This window comes from Lissotriton vulgaris, unplaced genomic scaffold, assembly GCF_964263255.1.
Source record: "Lissotriton vulgaris unplaced genomic scaffold, aLisVul1.2 SCAFFOLD_3097, whole genome shotgun sequence".
NCBI lineage: Eukaryota > Metazoa > Chordata > Amphibia > Caudata > Salamandridae > Lissotriton > Lissotriton vulgaris.
Window position 1 is genome coordinate 127,125 of NW_028253474.1, and position 22,020 is coordinate 149,144.

The following is a 22,020-nucleotide window of genomic DNA, read 5'->3' on the forward strand; positions in this document are numbered from 1 at the left end:
TATAATTGGAAGACAAATTGTTTCATTTATAATTATATATAAAATAATATTTATTATAATTATAATCACAAAAATGATTTGAATTACATTGTTTGCTTATCCTACTATTAAAGGACATGTCCCTACTAAGAGTAAAATACTCATATGCTTGGTCCTGTGCTGTAGATCAATGTGGTAGAATAATTAGTTACTTGGATATGATTTGCTGGTGTTCTCAAACTTCTTTCCTGCACTACCCCACCATGTCAAATATTTCCTCCAGCAAAGGGCTGGAGTAAATCATTTTGCTTGGTGGGAAGGGTAAGGAAACATCTCCAAACATTATGGGGATATAGGGGAAGTGATTCTTCAACATGGAAATGTTTCCTTATTGAACAAAATAATATGAAACAATGTGCATTTGCACATCAGGCAGCCTTACTGAATGTGGAGCAGTACCCTATATACTTCCTCATTAGAGAAAAAGCAAAGTCCTATGGCATTCCCTGAAGTACACCTGGAAATATGAGATGGTGTAGCTTTCAAGGCCTTTTACTAGGAACAAAGGTGAATTCCTAAAAGTCGTACATTTACACTTGTACGTAGGAATGTAAGTGTACGACTATTCTTCGACGTTTGAGAAAAGGCCGCTATGTTTCAGTGATAATGTTTTGAAACTCTTACCTGGTTGATCTTTAAAGACATTTGATAGGCAAAACTGACTTTGTTCATGTAATGGAGTACACTTTTTTTCACAGGTATCCCTTTCTATCCAGTAACCCCAACGCCTGATGATCCTTCCGCTGGGCATATTATAAGTAAGTTAATTATTTGTTCCTTCCTATCTCTTTATTTCATTATTAGGTAAAACATGTAGACTTTAAATAAGTACTAAAATGTTGTCTCAGATTGATGGTACATTAGATTCAAAACCAGATGACCCCCAGACACTAGAAATTGTTGAAAGGCAACAAGTGTGTAGCGTGGCCCTGTCAGTAATCAGAGTATGTTTTATTTTTGTAGTTACAATTTTTTTATCCTTTTGAGGCAATACTACAGGCCTATTAGGATGGCGGGCAGACTTATTTCTGTCCGCCACCCTAGCGGACCTGGGACCCGCCGCCAGTGGTGCGGCGGTCCCACATCGGCAATTAGGATGCCATCGTCACGGTGGCAGTGGCATCCCCTATTCCCAGCATTGTGGCGGGCGGTGTTCACAGCACCGCCCGCCACAATGCTGTGGATGCACCTTGTGCATTTGCATACACACAATGGCAGGCACCATGCGGTGCCTGCCACGTTGTGCATGCAAATGCAGGGGGGTACCATAGTTAACCCCATGTGCAACCTCCACCCCAACACCCTGGGGGCCCGCAACAGGCCCCCAATGCCAAATGCCTCATGCCTTTCCATGGCGGCATTGCCGCCATGGAAAGGCTGATCTCCGCCTGCATCCTAATATGAATGGCAGCCATGGAAAGGCTGATCTCCGCCTGCATCCTAATATGGATGGTAGTGTCTTGCAGACACCGCCACCATATTGGAGATGTTTTTCACCCGGTCGACGAGGCGACCGGTGGAAAAGCGGCAGGCCCCCTCCAGCCATTGTAATATGGGGGTGGAAATGGGATGCAGGCAGAGGGAAATGTCGGGCAGATCTCCACTGCTGTGCAGGCGGTGGCAATCCGCCCGACATCCTAATAGACCCCTACGACTCTCTTCAAAATGCAAGTCTTAAGACACTAGTGCTTCGACTGGCTGCATCTTTTATTTTATTAGGAAAATATAGAAGTCAAAGAATTCAAGCTTTTTTAGCTGACTTTTTAGTGGGACAGAGAAAGGATGTGCAACAAGACTGGCTCATGTGCTAATAACATTATTGACCTTTATCATTATTAATCTTTGAGCATATATTCAACACAATGGATATACCTCAAAACACTCAGTTGTGCATGGGTGTGTAAAACCAACATTCAACAAAAACATAGGCCATTGCTATGCATAGGTTATCGCTGGACCTGCCATCCGTGTCATGATTTCCCCCTAACTTTTTGACTTCCATCCTACTGTTATTGGTGACTTCGTTTTTACTGGCTGTAGGACTCTGCCCACTTTACCACTGCTAACCAGTGCTAAAGGGTTTGTGCTCTGTCCTTTAAATATAGTCACATTGGCTTATACCCATTAGGCCCATTTAATTTACTTGTAAGCCCCTAATAAAGAGGTACTACATGTACGCAGTTAGTGTAAATTAAATGCTACTGCTGTACCTCCAGCACTGATTGTGCCACCCACTTAAGTAGACTTTTAAACATGTCTCAGGCCTGCCATTGCAGCCTGTGTGTGAAGTTTAAACTGCCTTTTCATAATGACAAAATAATCCTTCCTTTTTAATACATATGAGTCACCCATAGGGTCGGCCTATATATCCCATAGTGAAGGGTGCACTGAATTTCAAATGTTGGACATGCACTTTTAAGTTTTACCTGTCTTGGTACTGAAAAACTCATTTGTTTTTCACTGCTGCAAGGCCTACCTCTCCCATATAATAACATAGGGTTACCTTATTACATTTATAAAGTGATAACTCTCAATTGGGAGGAGATACGAATGTCAAATTTGGTGTATAAAGAATTGCAATGTAAACCTCTCTTTAATGATTGGGTTGGATTTTAAGTCATAATTCACAAAAATGCATCTTTTAGAAAGTTTCATATTCTTGTCACAGCAATTTGTGCCTGCAGCCTATATTCTGGGCCACATGACTAGGTGTATCTGGCAGTTGGGCTTCATGAATTGTGCCCAGATGGGCCATCTTTGCCTTGATGAAGGGGAGATGTTACCTACCCACTAAATATCACAAAGGCTCCGCCAAGCACACTCACAAAGGGTTTGTCTCTATTCTTTTGTGACCCCAGACAAGTTGGGGCCAGGGCATGGAGGTAGGAAATTCCAAGCACTTCTGGGGTCGGAAACCTTCAGAACCTTCTACTTCAAAGTGGGCACCAGGTATAAATACTGAATAGTCAGACTCAACTCTTCAGTACACCTCTGGACCTTTTGAAGGCTCAGAAGCATTTATTTGCTGCTGTGCAAGAAGGGCTGCTACTCTGCTCCACTATTGACTTAGTGAAAAGGACTGGAGCTACATCTTGAATGAAAGACCACCAGAGTGACTCCAAGGGCTAGTTGACTGGCTTGCTGATCAGAATCTCAGGGACAGAAAAGGCTCCAACCACCTTGAACCCAGCACTTTGACTTTGTCTGCTGTGAGTCCTACCCCCATGTGGTGCCACCCCAGTCCTGGACCCTTGGAAGCAGGCCTAAATGGGCTCTGGCAACCCAGCTGTGGCCCCTTAACAGAACTTATTCAGTCCGATACATCTCCACTTTAGAATTGCCGCACTGCGGTGCATCCCTAACGCAGGAACTCGCATCATAGACTCGTAGCTCCTCAGAACCACCACTGCACAAAGCATTCTCGACGTGGGATCTTGCAATGCTACACAAAAGCGATTTAAGGTACTTTGTTAAACTGGCCTAACTTGGTTCATGAATCTGGCCTGCGCTTCATCGAAGTTTCATGACCTTGTGACCTTGTCCTAGTCCAGGTTGACCAAATAACCTCAGTTGCCTCCTTGTGCTTCTAGGCCTTATTTTTGCTTACATTTTTAACATTGCATATCTTCTGTTCTACTGATTAGATTTTTGTCATTTTGGTCTTAGATAATTTATTAAATTTACTCTATTCTTCTAATTTAGTGTGGGATTTTTCTTGTGTTGTATTTTCACTTTATTACTGTTTGACTTGTTGCATATTTTACATATTGCCTGTGAGAAAAGCCTGCCTGCTTGTGCCAAGCTACCAGAGGGTTAAGCATAGGTTAATTTGGTGTTCGCTTGTGATTTCACCCTAATAGAAGTTATGGTTGCTGCTTGAGTGGGGTTTTACTCTCCTCAACCTGTAACCCAATTTCCTACAGTCATGCGCATGCTACTTTTTATTCTGTGGCAACATCCAATCTCCTTTCTCACTTTGTTTTGCATTTTGGGCAGGTGATTCTGCCTTTGAGTAGGTCTATCTTGAAGGACATCAAAGATATTCATAGATCTTTGGCTGAATAAATGCCCTTTCGGAATGAAGGTGCCAACAGGGCCCTCCTTTGTGCCCCACTGTTTCAGAAGGAAGAGATTTCATGAAGGAAAGGAAAGGGAAAAAATATTAAGTATTTTCATAGGGCAGCCCTTACTTTAGGGAAGGTCCTGACACATCCTTTCTATTTATGTAATTGCATTGGTAAAGCCAATAGGTCTGGTGTTAAATGCCAACCTTTTAGTTTTGCCCATGGTTTTTCATTTTGTAATGGTTTTCGTAAAACTTTATTACACAAAATATTTGAGTTTCCTCAAAGAGCACATTGGGCCAATAGATCCTGGCACTAAAAGGGACTACTTTTCTATGAAGGTGCAAAATGTGCAAGCCCCTCACAGTAAAGGTAGTCAGTGGCTCAAGAGTGCTGGCATTTGCCTCAGGTCGTGAGCTATGTGAGTGGAAGACAAATGAAAATGACACAAAAAACGTCCAGTGGGTTCAAAAGATGGTTGAAAACCAGTAAAAATATGTTATACTTATATTACAGTGCTTTAAATGGGCCGGTACTGAGTACTGGCACCTTTTAATTTTCTCCCTTTGAGTACCGGAACTTTTCCTTTGCCAAGGAGAGTACCGGTACTCTTAGGGGAAAGACAGGCAGTCAGGCAGGGCAGGCTTGAAGGCACGGGAGACTGTGCAGCTGCACAGAAAGTGCTCTGCTCAAATGCTGCCAAAAAAGAGAAGGCAGAATGGAGGAAGGGGCCAGTGTACACCTCTGAATGGAGCCGCTGCTGACCAATCCTGCAGCTGCTCCTTTGCATCACTTAAGGGCTGTTTGGGGTTTTCGATTCCCTGTGGCCATCTGTGAATGAAAGTGCAGGATCCAATCAGACCTGCCCAGTTGGTCATGCTGTTGGTGTGTGAGACACTGGGTCTACCCCCTTCCATGTTTTAGGGGAAATTAAATCTATTTAATTTACAGTGTGACACCCGAGATTAGACTGCACCTCGCAACTGCAGTCTGCTGGCAGCCGAAGAGGAGGGAGGGGTTGGGAAGGGTGGGGGCAGTGTATCGCCCACCGGCTATCATACATTGGCTGATTTTCATTCAGCTGGGCAGTCGACTGTAGGGCAGGTAGTCCATCAGCATCCACACTACTGGCTCTACCCGTCCCAGCGTACCTGTGTCCATTTGGCAAGTTTTATGAAGTCATCCGAATTGAAGTATTCATTCATTAGATTCTTTATTTCGGCTAATATGCCATAAAAGACAGTGCATACATTACATTGCATTTCATTAGTGATTAAAAACATGTTATCACTTAAATACATAAAACACAAGGTATAAAATACAATACAAGTTGGATAATAATTTGAGCAGGAACATACATTCGTAAAAGATACAATGGACCATCATGTCAATCCCAAGCATCGGTTCGGTTACAATTGATGCCCTATTTTTTTCCTTTGATAAAAGATAGAGAGTAAAAATCTACTGACACTAAATATTATTTGTTGAGATGTGTTTGTTGTTAGGATTCTCAGAGCCTGAGAGCATGACCTCAAGCCTAAAAGTAAGCATATTGGTTTAATCCACTTCTTTCTAGCCTGTAGATAGAAGGGACAGAAAAAAAGAATATGCTGTTCATTTTCGGTCTGGTTTTGGTCACACATGGGGCAAATTTCATCCATTACTAGGGATGCTGGGTCGCGGTTTCTAGCCCACCGTGCCAAAGTAGTTTTAATCAATAGATTTCCATACCGAAATTTTAGGAATAAAGTTTTGGCAAGTGGCGGCTCTATCTCGTCCATAAACATCTCATAGAGCGGTTCATCCTTAAAGTTTAGGAACTTTGCAACTAAGGTACCACTGGTTGTAATATTTACAGTCCTACTTAACATAAAACTCCAAAAGGCTCTTTTTAGGATTAGTTTGGGGTTAGCAGGTAATTGCTCGGGATTCTCCCAAAAGTGCTTCAATCCTATATTATTCAACCATGTCTTAATGTGCCTTAGCCATGGAGTGGTACTCTGGCTGTCAAGGATCATAATTTCCTTTAGCCCGTCTCGGTAGTCTTGAAGTTCGGGCACTTGCCATAGTCTCACCCACAGCATTAGTGGTCGAATCAAAACTTGGTGATCTGTCCTTTTGAAGTTTAAGTCAAGCTCCAGGGGAACTAATGGGGTGCCTCTAGGGACCCTTACCAAGCTACGCACAAAATTATTGTCTAAAACACTAAAAGACTCCCTGGACCCAGGACCCCATATTTCAGCACCATAAAGAACAGATGCTTGGACCTTAAATTTGAATAATTCCATTACTGGGGATATCGCTTTACTAGTGCTCATACTTTGCTCCCTGAGTATTGGTTTAACATTTTGTACAAAGGTTAATTTGCTTTTATCGATTTGGGCTTTCCAAGTAAAGTTTGAATCCAAAGTCACCCCTAAATAAGAAAAATGTGGCACTGATTCAAGCGTAACTCCTTTTAATGTTAAACAGCCCTTGTCTGGTTTAACAGGGTTTAGGGCCATACATTTGGTCTTCTTACCATTGATCTCCAACCCCTTTTGGCTACAATATTCATTAAAGGTATTTAATAATGTCTGTAAGCCATTTTTTGTTTGGGAGATCAAAATGGTATCATCAGCAAATAGCAAAGATGTCACCTTTTCGCCATTCAGTTTCGGAGAATCGTTTTTACATCTCCCTAAAAAGGAGGGGATGTCATTTACAAAAAGGGAAAATAACGTCGGGGCCAGAACACAACCCTGGCGTACTCCACGTTCGATGGGTATTTTTTGGGTTAATTCACCATTTGGACCCCATCTAACTCTCGCGAAGTTCCCTTTGTGTAACTCTTTAATCTGAATGACAAGATTTTTTGGCATACCTGCTGCACTCAAGGTTTTCCATAAGAGACTGCGAGGCACCAAATCAAATGCAGCCCTTAAATCTACAAAGGCAACATATAAATGGCACCTCTTAATCACTACGTACTTCCAGTAGAGGCAGCAAAATCTAAAAATTTGGTCTATTGTGCTGACCTTAGGTCTGAAACCGGCTTGGAATTTGGTTAAAAAAGAATTTTCATCTAGCCAATTACTCACTCGTATTAAAATGTGTCGTGAGTAGATTTTCTGTAAAATGTCCATTAGACTTATTGGCCGATAGTTACATGGGTCCATCCTATCTCCTTTTTTAAAAATTAAAACAATTTCCGCTCCCTTCCAACTTTCTGGGAATTCTAAAGTGCAAGAAAATGTATTGCACAGATAATTAATATAAGGTGCCCATACTTCGAGGTTATGCTTATATAGATCCCCCGGGATTTTATCCAAACCTGGAGCTTTCCCGGATTTAATTTGTGATATTGCCAGCTCTGTTTCCCCTATAGTAAAAACCAGATGCTCGGCTGGGGATTCAGGATTTTCTACACTCGTATTCATGTATGGGTCGTCATATTTTTTGTATAAATTCGTGAAATGTGTGACCCATGTTAGCTCATCCAAAAAAACATCTTTAGTTACCCTGCCTACATGGTTCCCATTTGCGACCAGCCTCCAGAAGGCCACATTGTCACGTGACTTGGCGGCTAGCAGCAAATCAGCCCATTTATCTTCCTCCCATGCTATCTTTGCGGCCCTTTGGACAGATTTGTAATCGCTCCTTGCTCTTTTTACGTCTGTTGGAGATTTGGTCTTTATTGCCAATAGTAATTCCCTCTTTGACTCTCTACAGGATCTGTCATACCATGGCTTACTATGGGACAGATTCTGGGTCTTCTGCTGGGTTTTTTTTGGCATCTTAGTGACTAGTAACTTTAGGTCAGCAAAAATTTTTTGGTGAATTTGAAGAAATGAAATGTTACTTTCGTTATCACCTATTATTTCTAAATAAGGACCAAAAGTACCTGCCAAAAGCGAGTATATTTCACTTAAAATGTCACTATGATCCAGTATGAATGGCCATTTTAGGGATCTTCTATTATTACTGATATGGATCTCAGAATTAACAACTTCGCCTTCCTCAGATGTAAGTTGTTGGACCATGTCATTGAACAAATAAGCATCCAGCATCAGGTTTAAGGGAAAATGATCACTTTCAAACCGTTCCATTACTTTGAGGTCTAAAAGATGAGGCCAGAGGGGAATAGAAGCAATCACAAAATCTAAGTTGCTTTTATAGTTGTTCCTGGTGAATGTTGGTTTTTTTGAGCTGTCGGAGGGTAACCGTCCGTTACATGCCCTAAGGGAGTGTTCCGTACATAGATTAATCAATTGTAAGCCCAATGTTGAACATTTAACCTGTTTTACATTCTCCAGGATAGGGATTTTGTTTGCTTGATCTTCATCATTAAAGATTTCGCTAAGGCCCAAGACTGGCTCAAAATTACAATTTAGATCACCAGCCAAAATAACAAAATCCTCCCTGGGATCTAATCTACTCAGAAAACAATCTAAATTAGCAATGGTCGGTGATTCTTTTGAGGAGGGTAAAGGCCTGTTATAGACATTTATAAGGAATAGGTTCTTCCCATTACAAGCTGTGATCTTTAGAGCTAATATGTCTACGGAGTTAGTGGGTATCTCCTCAATGTTTACCCTTAAATTTATTTTCACCCATATCAAAAGTCCCCCTGACGGCCTACCACTTCTAGAGGGTATCGCACCAATCCCATAAGTCTTGTAGCCCACCCTATGAGGCATCTCCACTGCCCAAGTTTCCTGAAAGAGGCAGAGATCAAAGGACTCTATATAGCTAGCCCACTCCGGGTCCCTTAGATTTTTATCAACTCCAGCTATATTCCAACAGATCATTTTAATCGGAATTTCAGGAGTAACTAGTCTCTCAGGGAAAGTCCTAGGCATCTCTTCCTGAGAACTTGGAAGCCTAGATTGAGTTGCCATGGGCATTACCTCTAAGAGTGAATTGTTATGCGGAATAGATATCTGCAAAACCTCCTCCTCTGGATTTTTGACGTCATGGAATACATTAACATTGTCATAGGCAGTTTTACCCACACAAGAGGACGCAGTATTAACCAATATATCATTCACATCATCAAAAATCACAGTATTGGCCAGTGCATTCTGAGTGGTATTACTCACGTCACCACAATTCAATGTGTCTAACCCCGCACACCCCCACATCACATGGCATCAATCACAATCATCTAGACCGCTAAAGATGTCATATCTATTAGAGGTTTCTAGCGGAGTAAATGGTTTAAGGTTATCCATCCTACCTTTCTGGGTGTTATGTGTTTTGGCCGAAACATAATTCCATCCCATCGGGTCTGGTGCTATCATAGGGCATGGTATGTAATGCATATTGTTTACATTCTGCAGAGGGGGGGATATGACGCATAACAATTACTCCCAGCATTCTGTACAATGGAATGATTGTTTGGTTGAGTTGTGGGTATATGGTGTAGTTGTTGATATTGCGGCGGGTGGAGCTGTGATGGAAACACCACTGACCTCGGATAAAAGTAGGTTAATGGTTTAGGGATTATTATGTTATTTGTACTTCCTGCCTGCCAGTTCAATATGAACTGGACAGCGTTTGGGTCCCTAAAATTCACCACCACCACGTCACCATCAATATCTTTGGGTCTACCCCCAGCCATTGAAGGCGACGAACATGAACAATTTCACCATTAACATGATTTGCAATAGGCCTATATAAGCTGAGCCAATGCATAATCTTATTTTTTAGTTGAGCAAAACCTTCCCTCTTATTTGGTCCAAGCACAGGCACCCCTGTTAAAACTACCACATAGGGTACTGCCTCTGGTGGAAGTTCGGGCAGAGGTGTCCTTCTAGCTTTCCCCCAAGCATGTCTAGTATCCCCCGCCTCCCTTGTTGGTTTCCCCAAAAATGGATTGGGTGTGTTACCAGTGTTTTTATTTGTAACATTTGATGATGTTTGAACAAGGTTTTTTGGGTGTGGAGGATTGGGGGGTGGTTGAGTTTGTACAGTCGTCATCAGCGTGTTCCCCGTAGATTTAGAGGTAGATGCAATTGGGGGAGGAATATTGATAGGAGTAGTGGTAGCTTTAGGTGCTTGGGCTTTAGCTGGTATGTTTTGTGAGACATTGACTACAGTTGTTTTGGTCACATTATTCAAACCGGTGTTAGTTACAACATCCTTATTACCCAATACACGCTCGATGTTACACAGCCTACATTCCACCTCCATCAACCTCTCCAGTATACTTGCTGAGTAAGACTTAATCAAACTCTCTATATCAAATAAGGACACAGGATCCCTGCTCACGGTAGGTGCATTAACAGCCGCAGTCGTGTCCATAGAATCCTCATTGGCTGACGGGGTAGTTGGCAAGGCAGAAGAAGTTACTGGAGCAATACCCCCCTCATTTTCTATATGTGGAGTACAAAGTTCTTTAACAACATTACTTATTTTCTTGCCAAAATCACGACAACTTAATTTGGGTTGGAGAGGATCTCCCCTTTTCCGCTGTTTTTTATTCGGTGGTGGGTCATAAATTTTTTGAGGAGGAATCAGTTTTTTAACCTTAGTACGGGATGTTTTTACAACAGGCGAGGCTTCTCCTTTTGATGTACTTTGGTTATTTAAAAGTGAAGATGACCCATTCGCATCTGGGGTAGGTAAGGAGCTTTGTGTGAGCACAGTTACATTAGCTTCCAAGGGCTGACTATCCAATAAAAGGGACGAATCATTTACTGTTAGATCAATGTCAGTATCATTAGAACCATTAGCTGGAAGTGAGGGCAAAGGAACTAAACCATTTTTTATATTTTCCACGGAGCGACGTCGGTCAGCCCTCCGCTCAGACAGGACAGACTCCCTTGCAATATCAGGGGATGATTTAGAGAAATAATTGTCCAGGGTACCGTTTAGCAACACTCCCAGTTTGTCAGGTGCAGGCTGGTCTCAGTTTAACGACGCCATTAGCAAAGGCTAGGTAAAGGAACCAAGGCAGTCAAAGGTAATAAGGAGAGATGACAAAACAAATAGTACCTTAAAGGCCAACATTTATGGCCAGTCCAGTCTCCTCGGTTCTCGGAGGGTCTCAGAGGGTCCGCCCTTAGTCCGGGCTTTGTCCCGGGGTGAGTCCCGCACCCGCGTCCCGCTAACGCGTTGCTAAACCAGGTCTTATGCAGGCTGTAAAAAGAGGGGGCGGAGTCACGGGAAGAGGCGGCAGGTGTGCTCGATGGGACACGCACAGCCTGGTGGGCCTCGCTGTCCCGTCCTCCTGCAGCAGCAACTCCCCCACGCAGCTTCCAATGCCCAACGGGGCTCCAGGCAGGCAGCAAACAACACGGGTCACAATCTCCTCGGCGAGCGGCTCCCGCGAAGCGGGGGCCGCGAGGAGTTATCAGCAGCACAGAGCAGGGGGCGGAGACACGGGAAGAGGCGGCAGGTGTGCTCGATGGGACACGCACAGCCTGGTGGGCCTCGCAGTCCCGTCCTCCTGCAGCAGCAACTCCCCCACGCAGCTTCCAATGCCCAACGGGGCTCCAGGCAGGCAGCAAACAACACGGGTCACAATCTCCTCGGCGAGCGGCAATTGAAGTATTAATCTAGTTCAGTGACATACCAGCTCGACTTATTCCATTGACTTTTCAAGGGGCGGAGTGCACTAAAGCAAGTAATCCACTACACATTTCTCGAACAGAACTTTGGGATGGAGTAATTTAGACAGACTTTAGTTTCAGAGGAAAAACTGATTTTACAGTTGTGAGGTTAATCTGCAACATCACCTCATGTTTGTGTGCCTTTCACTGTGTGCATGAATAGTACCTTTTCTGACTTTTGAGGGATTATTGTGGACAAGGGGTGTCCACCATAGGTCCAGAAGGGCAGTTCAAGTCCCTGTTTTCTGACTATTAACATGAGGTAATATGTGCAAGCTAATGATCTTAATCAAACTGTGTGTGAGTGGTTGTGAATGTGTGTTTTTTATGTGATAGGTAAGTATTTGTGCAGAAATGTGTTTAGTCTGGGTAGACAGCTCACAACCTCCTATTGGAGTCCAGCCATATGTGTGTGAACCAGAGGCAGCATGAGTCCATACTACTTGGTTTGCCAAACAGATGGTGAGAGGCAGAGGCCCCGCAGAACATAAGATAAAGATCCCCCATGCATAGGAGCGCAGGCAGATTGAAAATGTTCCCTTTCCTTTGGGTTGGTTCTTTGACTTCCGTTTTGATGTTTGCTGTGTGAAAAGTGGAGGAGGCAACAGACAGAAAAAGTATGTAAAGATGCACCGTGCAAGGTGTACCCTAAAGAATGGAGGCCAAAGGGAATAGGCCTATCGTTATTAATGTTTCTTAGTCAAATTGCCTACAATAGCTGTTGGTGTGCGCAATGAGAAAATTAATGACTTATGTTTCATATGTCAATAGGTTCACAGATAATCTGCACTGGTATCAAATTACCAAAATCATAAATGTGTCGGTTTGCACATGGGAGGACAAAAATAAATACTCTACAGTTAGCAAAAATATGTCTATATTATCAAGCACAATTGGCACCAGGAAAATGTGGCTCTCATTAAATGACTGCCTGCAAGCTCTGCCTCTAGTCCCTCCCACAATTGTCCCACCCCCATTTGCTGCCTAAATTGATGAGTACCTGCACTTATTTTTCCCATTTAAAGCACTGCTTATATAAGTTTGCTAAAATCAAATGTCTTAGCTAGCACTGGACCTAGAAACGTTTAAGATGATGGGCCGTGACGAAGAGGCAATTAAAGCTTAGAAAGGATGGGCTTTAAAGAGAAGGGGGTCTTATAATAAACACGCTTGCAGCTTTAAGATAATGATATGTAATGTTTCGAAATGGTTGTATGTTAAAACATCCTATTCAGAAATCTCGTCTGACATAAACATGGTTTCCTAAATATCGTTTGCCCAAAAAAAATTAGTCCAATTAGTTTTACGTTCTCTATTATTAACTGTACAGTTCTGTAAATGCTATTTCGGACACAGTAATCGATAATCTGGCCCAGACTAGATTGGAATGTTGACTCTGCCCGGCCACTGAGGGTTGTCCTGGAAACTACTGCTTGCGTGCGTCAAGCACAAGGGCATTATTAGGACCCGTACTTTCATGGTGCCCGTATGTAAAGCAGCTGGTCATGCTGTGTCACAAACCTTTTCTGCTTGCTACCCAACCTCCTTTGCACTAGTTTGACTTTTTTTTCCCTAAAGTTTTATTCCTTTCAAGTCTGATGAACAGTAACTTTAATGTTCTGTGGCAAATGTAAAAAAAAAACTGCGCGCGGCTGGGGCCGGAGCTTCTCTTTGTTTGTACTTGGTCCCAGCCACAGGTTCTGCTCATTAGCACTCACGAGACAAGCTTAGTTATATTCTGGCTAGGCCTGCTCAGATGTTGGTTTATTAATTCGCTCTATTTGGTTTTTTTTTATTGTTTGTTCAAGGACCATGCACAGACGGATTCTTTGGACCGCGGTGCCAACGTAAGTGCTGTAATGCATTTATTGGATTTGGGCGGGGTGGTGTCTCGTGCAGCTGAGGTGCCTGGGGGTCTTACCAGTGCCAACAACCTTTCATAATAGATGAAGCGTAGCGACATGAGAAAGACAATACACCATTAATTTTAATTCTAATATCAACTATCTAACATGAATGTAAATGTAGTAATTTGCAGGATACAAATATTTGATGTCTTGAGTAGATTTATTAAGGTACATGGAAAGAGAGACAGTGTAGGAAGCAACTGGCTCTAACAGTCACTAACTCAAGAATGCCCACAGGACATTCTAAGGTAACTAAGCACAAGTAGATACATTCCACAATCAACATGACAAGATTTAAAGTGAAAGCTTACTACATTACCTTCCCTTCTCAATAATAAAAAAATAAAAAATAAAAAATAACTTGTGAGAAAAAAAAACAATAACGAAAATCTACTAAGTTCATAACATAAAACAAATAAGTATATACACCCCAAACATCCACAACAACATTATTTATTCTTTATATCTAAAAGGTCTAACAATAGAACGAGAACTCTTCCTAAGAACAATATTAGAAGCAGACTGATAATTACTCTTATCAGATTGCTTCTGGCTAGAACAATTAACTTTAGCAACTTTACTCAAGTTCCACCAAAACCCTCCTTCAACCTTAACAGTGTTTCCACTTATCTTGAGAACCTTGACAGGAGGACCAAATTTACACTCCCCTTTATTAACATGAGTGGATTTCCTAATTCTGACACAATCTCCAACATTCAAGGTGCACAATTTATCCCCTTTCTTAAAATCAAAGGTAGATTTTTGTTTCTCTTGAGTAATAGTTGCACTTTCTTTAGCAAAAGACATCAACTTTTCCACATCAGATTCATTTTTAACCCACTTTGACATCCAACCTGGACGAAAAGAAGTGTTCGGTTTCCTTCCCCTCATTAATTCAAAAGGGGAGACTTTTGTGGAGGAATGAGGAGTGGTCCTGTAAAACCAAAACCTGCTCCTAAGGGATTTGACAACATCACAATTCCTATCCTTTGCCCATCTCAGGCAATCACCAACCACCCTATTCATCCTCTCCACAAGACCATTTCCTTGAGGATAATATAGGGAACTCTTACTATGCTTGACCCCAGAAGTAGACAAAAAATCTTCCAATTCTTTAGAGACAAACTGTTTTCCATGATCAGAAACGAGAATTTCCGGAAAACCTTCTCTGCTCCAAACATCACTCAAGAAATCAATGACAACGTTCGAATCAACATCCTTGACTAACTTGAATTCTGGCCATTTTGACGCATAATCAATCATCACTAAAATAAACCTAGCACCACCACTGAGAGTCATATAGGGTCCCATCACATCAACTCCTACCTTTTGCCAAGGATGATCTGGACATTCAACCGGAATTATTGGAGGAATACAAGTTTTTAGAGATTTGTCTGAAGATTTGCAGATACTACAATCCAAAACAAACTCATCGACCTCAGCATCCATACCTGGCCACCAAAAGGTATCACGAATGCGACGCTTAGTAAATGAACACCCTAAATGTCCCTCATGAGCCCTGACTATAATACCTTTTCTAAACACTTGTGGTGGAATTAATTTGTCATTGCGTAAAAGAATATCATCTTCCACAGACAACTCGTCTTCGACCTTAGAAAAAGGTTGAAGAGAAAGTGAAAGAACTTTCTCTCTTGGCCAACCAGACCTAATAAAATTGCAAACTTCTTGAAGAACAGAACCATTAGCAAAAGCTTGCATCCACTCCTCCTCAAAACAAAATATAAGTTCAGGGATATCAACACTGGCAACAAGACAGTCCTCGCAATCCTCATCAATAAGATCAGCAAAAGAAACATTGTGATCAAGTGAGTTTGGACCAGGAAACCGTGAAAAGAAATCTGCCCTTCCGTTCTTGCCACCGGTAATATGCTTAACATCAAAATGATATTGTAACAACCTGCTCACCATGCGCATAATCCTGGGGGTAGAACACTTGGTTATAGTCCCACTCAAGATGTTTATAAGAGGTTTGTGATCCGTTTGCAACAAAAATCGCTTACCCCACACATAAGAACGAAACTTATCAATGGCCCATGCACACGCTAACAGTTCCTTTTCTATGACCGAATATTGCAATTCAGGGGCACACAAAACTCTGGAAGCAAATCCAATTGTTCTTTCAACACCATTGTCTACCTGGGTCAAGGTGGCACCCAAACCCACCTGACTGGCATCAACCGTCAAACAACACGGTAAGCTAGGATCAAAAGGCTTCAAGATAGAACTTGCACTCAGACTGTCTTTGACCCTCCTAAAAGCAGAAACACATTCCTCACACCATTCAAATTTAATTCCCTTCTTAAACGAATTGCTGATGGGGCGAACAGTGGTGGCATAATGTGGTATGAATCTTGAATAGTATTCACAGAGACCCAAGAGAGATTTCACACCTGTTTTATCTGTGGGAGTAGCAGCATTAGAAATAGCCTCCAAGAGTCCCAGCCTAGGCTTGATTCCATCTTGGGTGAGAATATGCCCTAAATATTCCACTTCTGTACAACCAAATTTACACTTCTCTAGCTTAAGAACAACCCCATGTTCTTGAAAAAGACCCAAAACTTTATGCAAGATCATATCATGTGAACAAGAATCCTTTGCAAATATAAGTACGTCAACTTGGAAAACTAGAACTCCATCTACCCCACTGAGAATGTTAGACATTACACGCTGAAATACCGACGCAGCGGATGCTAATCCAAACGGCATACGTCGATACTGAAACATTCCCAGGGGAGAGACAAATGCTGTAAGATGACGCGATTCTGGGTGTAGCTCGATCTGGTGATAAGCACTGGCCAGATCCAGCTTAGTAAAAATCTTAGCACCTTTCGTAGAAGTAAAGAGATCTTGGATCTTAGGCAAGGGATGTGAGTCGACCCAAATCTCTTTGTTCACAGACCTTAAATCTACACACACACGAAGTTTGCCGTCCCTTTTTCTTGCTACGACTAAAGGACTAAGCCAAAGAGATGACTCCGTAGGTTCAATAACCCCTTTCTCACAGAGCATTTGTAATTCTTTGTCTAAATCTTCCCTTACACTATAGGGTACACCCCTTAGTTTATGCTTAACTGGCTGATAACCATCTTTCACAATTATTTTGTGCTTAAATCCCTTTATTTTTCCAAGTTCCCCACCAACAACTGTTGGGAAAACCTTTTGTAGAGATAAAACTTCATCAGCACAATCAACAACAAGAATTTGTTCTTTAGCACCAGGCCTCAAAATCATCTTAAATAAACCCTGGTGGAACCAGCCCAAGATATCAAGCCCCTTGACAGCTACATACATTTTGCCCCTTATCTTCCTTCCTTTGAAGCACAACTCATCTTCAAAATAACCTAGAAGATCAATCTTCCTGCCTTCATAAGACACTGGTGCACGGTCAGGAGGAAGAAGAGGTTGTGTACCTTCCCAAGTTTCGTCAAAAAGTTTTTGCGTTATCATAGTTACTTTTGCTCCAGAGTCAACTAAAAGTTTTACAGATTTTGAACCAATTTTAAAATCAGCTATGGGATCAACACAATCATTAGGATCTCCCACAACAACATCTTCAGTAACAACAGAAACAACTTCCCCATCAGAAGAAGAATCAGAATCAATAATGCAAACAGTGGGTTTTTTAAAACTCTTTTGTCCCTGCCCCTTTAATTTGAGGCAAATTTTAGCGAAATGTCCAACTTCTTACAATAATTACAGGTGACACCAGAAGCTGGACAATGAGAACCTTTAGGATGAGATGCATTGCCACATCTTATACACATATTAGCATCTGAAGTATTAAGCTTGGAAGATTTAAATGACTTCCCAGGATTGTTATAACCACCCCTAACAGATTTCTTAGATAATTTAGAAGAATTGATATTGATGGCATTCACAGGTTCAATAATCTTTTCTTCCAATTCCTTTAAAGAAACCATCGAAATTTTGATGCTCTTAGCGATCTTTATGGTTTCATCTAAGGAAGGATCACCCAAAGAAAGTAACTTTTGTCTTATGCTTTTCTCTCTACAATGACACGCAAATTGGTCTCTGATAAGCTGGTCAGAAAAATGTTCAAACCTACAATCCCCAGCTAATTTCCTCAAAGCAGATATATAGGAATCAACATCTTCACAATCTAGTTGTTTCCTCTTAAAAAATGTATGTCTAAGAACCATGAGACTAGGCTGCTTGTCAAAACGTAATTTAAGTTTTTGCACAGTTTCTAAATAAGCATCATTCAAAGGAGAAAGTCAACTCAATAAAGGTAGAAATAGGCTCTGTAGAAGAATTCAAGGGGATTCAAACTTGATAGAAGAAAGATGAATCCGCTTCTTGATGAAATAGCTGCACATGTGGCTTCTCCATGTAACAATCGTCGCCACAAAATTGTAGTAATTTGCAGGATACAAATATTTGTTGTCTTGAGTAGATTTATTAAGTTACATGGAAAGAGAGCCAGTGTAGGAATCAACTGGCTCTAACAGTCACTAACTCAAGAATGCCCACAGGACATTCTAAGGTAACTAAGCACAAGTAGATACATTCCACAATCAACATGACAAGATTTAAAGTGAAAGCTTACTACATTATTATTCCCTATGTTAACCAATTTAAAATGGAAACATCTGTATCGCTTTAATTAGTTTTGTACAATTAAGATTATGTACTAAAGCAAGTGAGAGGTGCGCTTAAGAGTATACAGTTTCGGGAGGAGCCAAGATGGCGATGGAGACGGACGTGTAGTCTCTCGGCTCCTCGAGCCTTTGTTCTCCGCGACGATATCCTGATCTTTATCCTGCCAAGGCGCGATAGCGGGAGGACGGCGAAAGTGCGCTGCATTGGTTGGCATTTCCCCGATGTCCCTGCCTGCCTACGAGCCTGAGATATCACCGAACTGGCTGCGACGACCATTTCTACCCCCGGAACTGGGACCCAGGCTGTGATACATAGATGGCGGCTGCTGGAGCTACGAGGGGTGACTGAGAAGGGGGAATCTTGGCGCCCTGACCTGCGCTACTATCTCTTAGGGTCCTCACTAGCCCTTTACTTGGAATCTGCGTGCCTGCCGACTGGGAGATCTCTTCGATGCCGATTTTAACAGAATCTACAGGTGAGGTGAGATGCGCCTCCCCCATGATGGCGGGCATCTGACTACCGTAGCTCCCCCACAAGCCTGCTCCCGCTCTCTGTCTTGATCGGAGTGAGACTTTTTCCTACGGATCGTCCACTGATTGCAGGTCTGGACTGCGCCAGTAGCCTGGGTCCCTGTTGTCTTGTGCTGCTTATGCCCACGCACCCCTGTGATTCCCCCGGCGGTGATGCAAAGATGGCTGGCTCGGCTGGGGTGACCGTGGATGATGCCTCGGATCAGGACTGGACTGCATTGTGGGGCCCTGGGCACTGTACTGACTTGGGCGCCGCGCCTATGATCGTGGAGGAGATGGAATCCCCGGCTGCTTTAACTTATGGCTCTGTCCTCGCTGCACTTGTCGAATTGCGGGCAGGAATGCGTGAAGGCTCTAGATTGCTGTGCGACAAACTTGAAGCTGTCGCGCTCAGGGTGGACTGTACATCGCCGGCTTGCTTTTCTCACTGCACCGATTTGCCTCTCCTGACTCTTGACCAGGCTACATTATAGCCACACGAGTGCTCTGTAATTCGCCTCTCCGGCAGTGTTGGCGGACGCGGCTTGTTGTCTGCCCATTCCACTGGCGCTACACTGTTTCCACCCCTGCTGGAGCTCCTGTTCTGTGCTGTGGTCTCGCTGCCTTCGAAAATGGCGCCGCAGGCGCAGCATCTAGTTTGCTTAATTGCCCATGCTCAGCTAACCCTGCTTCTATCTCATGGTATTTTGCAATATTGGGAGCACCCGGTAACGCCACTCCGTTGGGCTCATGGAACTGGTCGAGATTGGACACGTCCATTTTGTTTCGGGACATCGTTTCCCTGCAGAGAGCGGCCATCTTGTTCCTTTGTTCTGCTAGTGGGGGTTGCCCTACGGGAGTTCTGTTCGGGGGGACGTGTGCGGACTGGCCAGGGCTAGAGGATTTCCCTTGGTAGATTGTGCATTCTTGGCCGGTGGAGACTCGGACTGAAGCGCTTCTTTAAAGTGTACTGATGCGGAACGTAGTGACTCTCCCCACTTCATATTGTACTTGCAGCTCACTGTTTTTGCTAACACACATGGGGTGGAGTGACAAATTGTGTCTGATTGGCGGGTGGTGACTCGGGATGGGACACTTCTTCAATGCGTGCTGATATGTGATGTCTCTCCCTATTACACTCCGTACTTGATGCTATCTAACCTTGCTATTGCATATGGGGTAGGAGGTATTTTATGGCTGGGGAGTCCGGGAGACCTGGTATTCGGTGGGCTCCTCCCCACTTTTCCTCTTTTATGGGAGTTGTAGATTAGAATACTCTTTTCTTCCTCCCTATATTTCAGATATTATAATTCTTCCTTTTCTTTTTCTCTTCTTTCTTCCTTGTTCTATATTTCGGGTTTATTGGGCGACAGACACACTGCTGGGGGGGGGGGGGGTAGGCCGTAGCCTCTGCATGCGTGTAGGGTGGGGGGTTGGGGGATGGGATTTTAGTTTCCTGGTTTCAGTTTCTATGGTGCCTTGTTTTTTTTTTCTTTGTTTTCGTTTCTTCCTCTTTATTCTATCTTGGGTCCGTGTTTGGGACAGCTGAGGGGTGGGTGGCGGTGGACACTGGTTATGATGTTAGGTATGATACTCCTGCTGCACAAACTTCGAGCCGCCATGCCGCCTGGGGGGGCTTGACTTTTGGGTACTTTGATTACATGGTAAAATTGTCGCTTTCTTAGTCTATTGTTTATGTAAAAAACCAAAAATGTCGAACTTTAATAGCTGCAACAAAAATACAAAACAAACCTTCACTACTCCTGGGACACAGTATCACGATGATCTACAGTGTAACTCTTAAGTGCTTGATTATCGTAACAATGTGTTACTGTGTCGCCGTATTGCATGCTTTGGTGCTTCAAACGTATCCGTGGCCGGCCTGTCGGTTGTGGGCCCGTATTTGTTCTTTTATTGATGCACAATAAAGGTTTCCAAAAATTAAAAAAAAAAAAAAGAGTATACAGTTTCAAGTCAATGTGTAATAGTTCCTTGGTGTATATTGTTTTACTATATTGTTCTTGCCATTACTTAAAATTGGGATCACAACATACGTATAGGTAAAAGAAAACAACACTTTAACTGCCAATTGCATTGCCTGAAATACAAAACAGATTGGACTTCCCTGTTCTGCCTTTGCCTATAAACTTCCACCACTGGTTCTTGCTTGCTTCAGGCCATCTAGATTGGTCGTAGGGATGTTTGTCCCAGACACATGGCCAGCTTTAGGGCAGTGCCACTGGTGCGACTGCACTGGGCGCTGGCCTGTGGAGGGGGGTTGACCTGGCGGGGGGGGGGGGAATGGCGCTGTGTTTTGCACTTATGATTGGCGAGATGAGGGGCACTTTTGCCCGGTGGTACGGAGAGAATCCGAGGAGGCAGTCATGGGGCATGGGGGCGCCAAGAGGGATTGTTGCACCAGGCACCACCAGCGCTAAAGCTGGCTCTGCCAAGACAACCATCATGTAGTGTACAGATACAATAATTCACTCCTGAAACTTCCTCTGGAAAATGGAACCTCTTGGATACTTAGTATACAACGAGATCCTACAAAAAATTTGCTTTTCTACTTTTCAGCTTTTTACACCGACATACACGTACCTTTGTAGGCCCCCCCCGCACTCCCCGCCTTTCTCATCTCACTCCTATGTCTGTTTACGTTTTTGTATGTATGACACTATCCAATCTTTATACTATCTATTTGCTCTATCATTGATCTTTCTTATTCCTGGCTGTATCCTCACTGAAAGCTTCAATCTGGAGAGTAAGGTGCATCATTCTTTAGCCTCTTTGGTCTCCTTTATATTGCTTAGGACCCCAATGCTTCAACAGAAAGGGCAATGGTTGGCTCACTGGTGACTTGCATTTATGTAAACTACCAGGAAAGTTGTCCTACAAATGCCCAGTCACTGTCCAATTGCATAGCATGGCGTTAATGCTCATAAGACTATAACACCACAAGTACCAAAGCAAAAAATACCCATTTCAAATCTCAATTGTGAATTCAGAATCCTCCACCACCAATCTGTTCCATTTTGGAGAAAGTGATGTCCACAATTGTTACTCTGAAGTCCTGTAATTATTCGACTGAACTATATAATTAGCTTCTATTGTTTTTCCAAAACTAAACTAGGGAAACATCTAACCAACAACCACTCCTCAGACCAAAATCCAACTCTCTGAGCAAACTTGTTCAAGTTCGCAATTGTTCAACCACGAAGATCCTATCCTCCTCTGACTCCCCACTCAGACATGTACGCTGGTC

The 22,020-nt window shown here is 42.9% G+C and overlaps 1 protein-coding gene across 1 annotated transcript in view; it reads left to right on the plus strand.

Moving 5' to 3' along the window:
* Window positions 1–22,020, plus strand: part of LOC147660957 (laminin subunit alpha-5-like) — a gene marked incomplete at its 3' end in the record, with an annotated part of 218,421 nt that overhangs the window by 82,780 nt on the left and 113,621 nt on the right. The window contains exons 6-7 of the mRNA XM_086951410.1: window positions 738–797; window positions 13,507–13,545. Coding sequence (XP_086807536.1) covers window positions 738–797; window positions 13,507–13,545 — 99 coding nt within the window. The remainder of the gene's footprint in view (window positions 1–737; window positions 798–13,506; window positions 13,546–22,020) is intronic.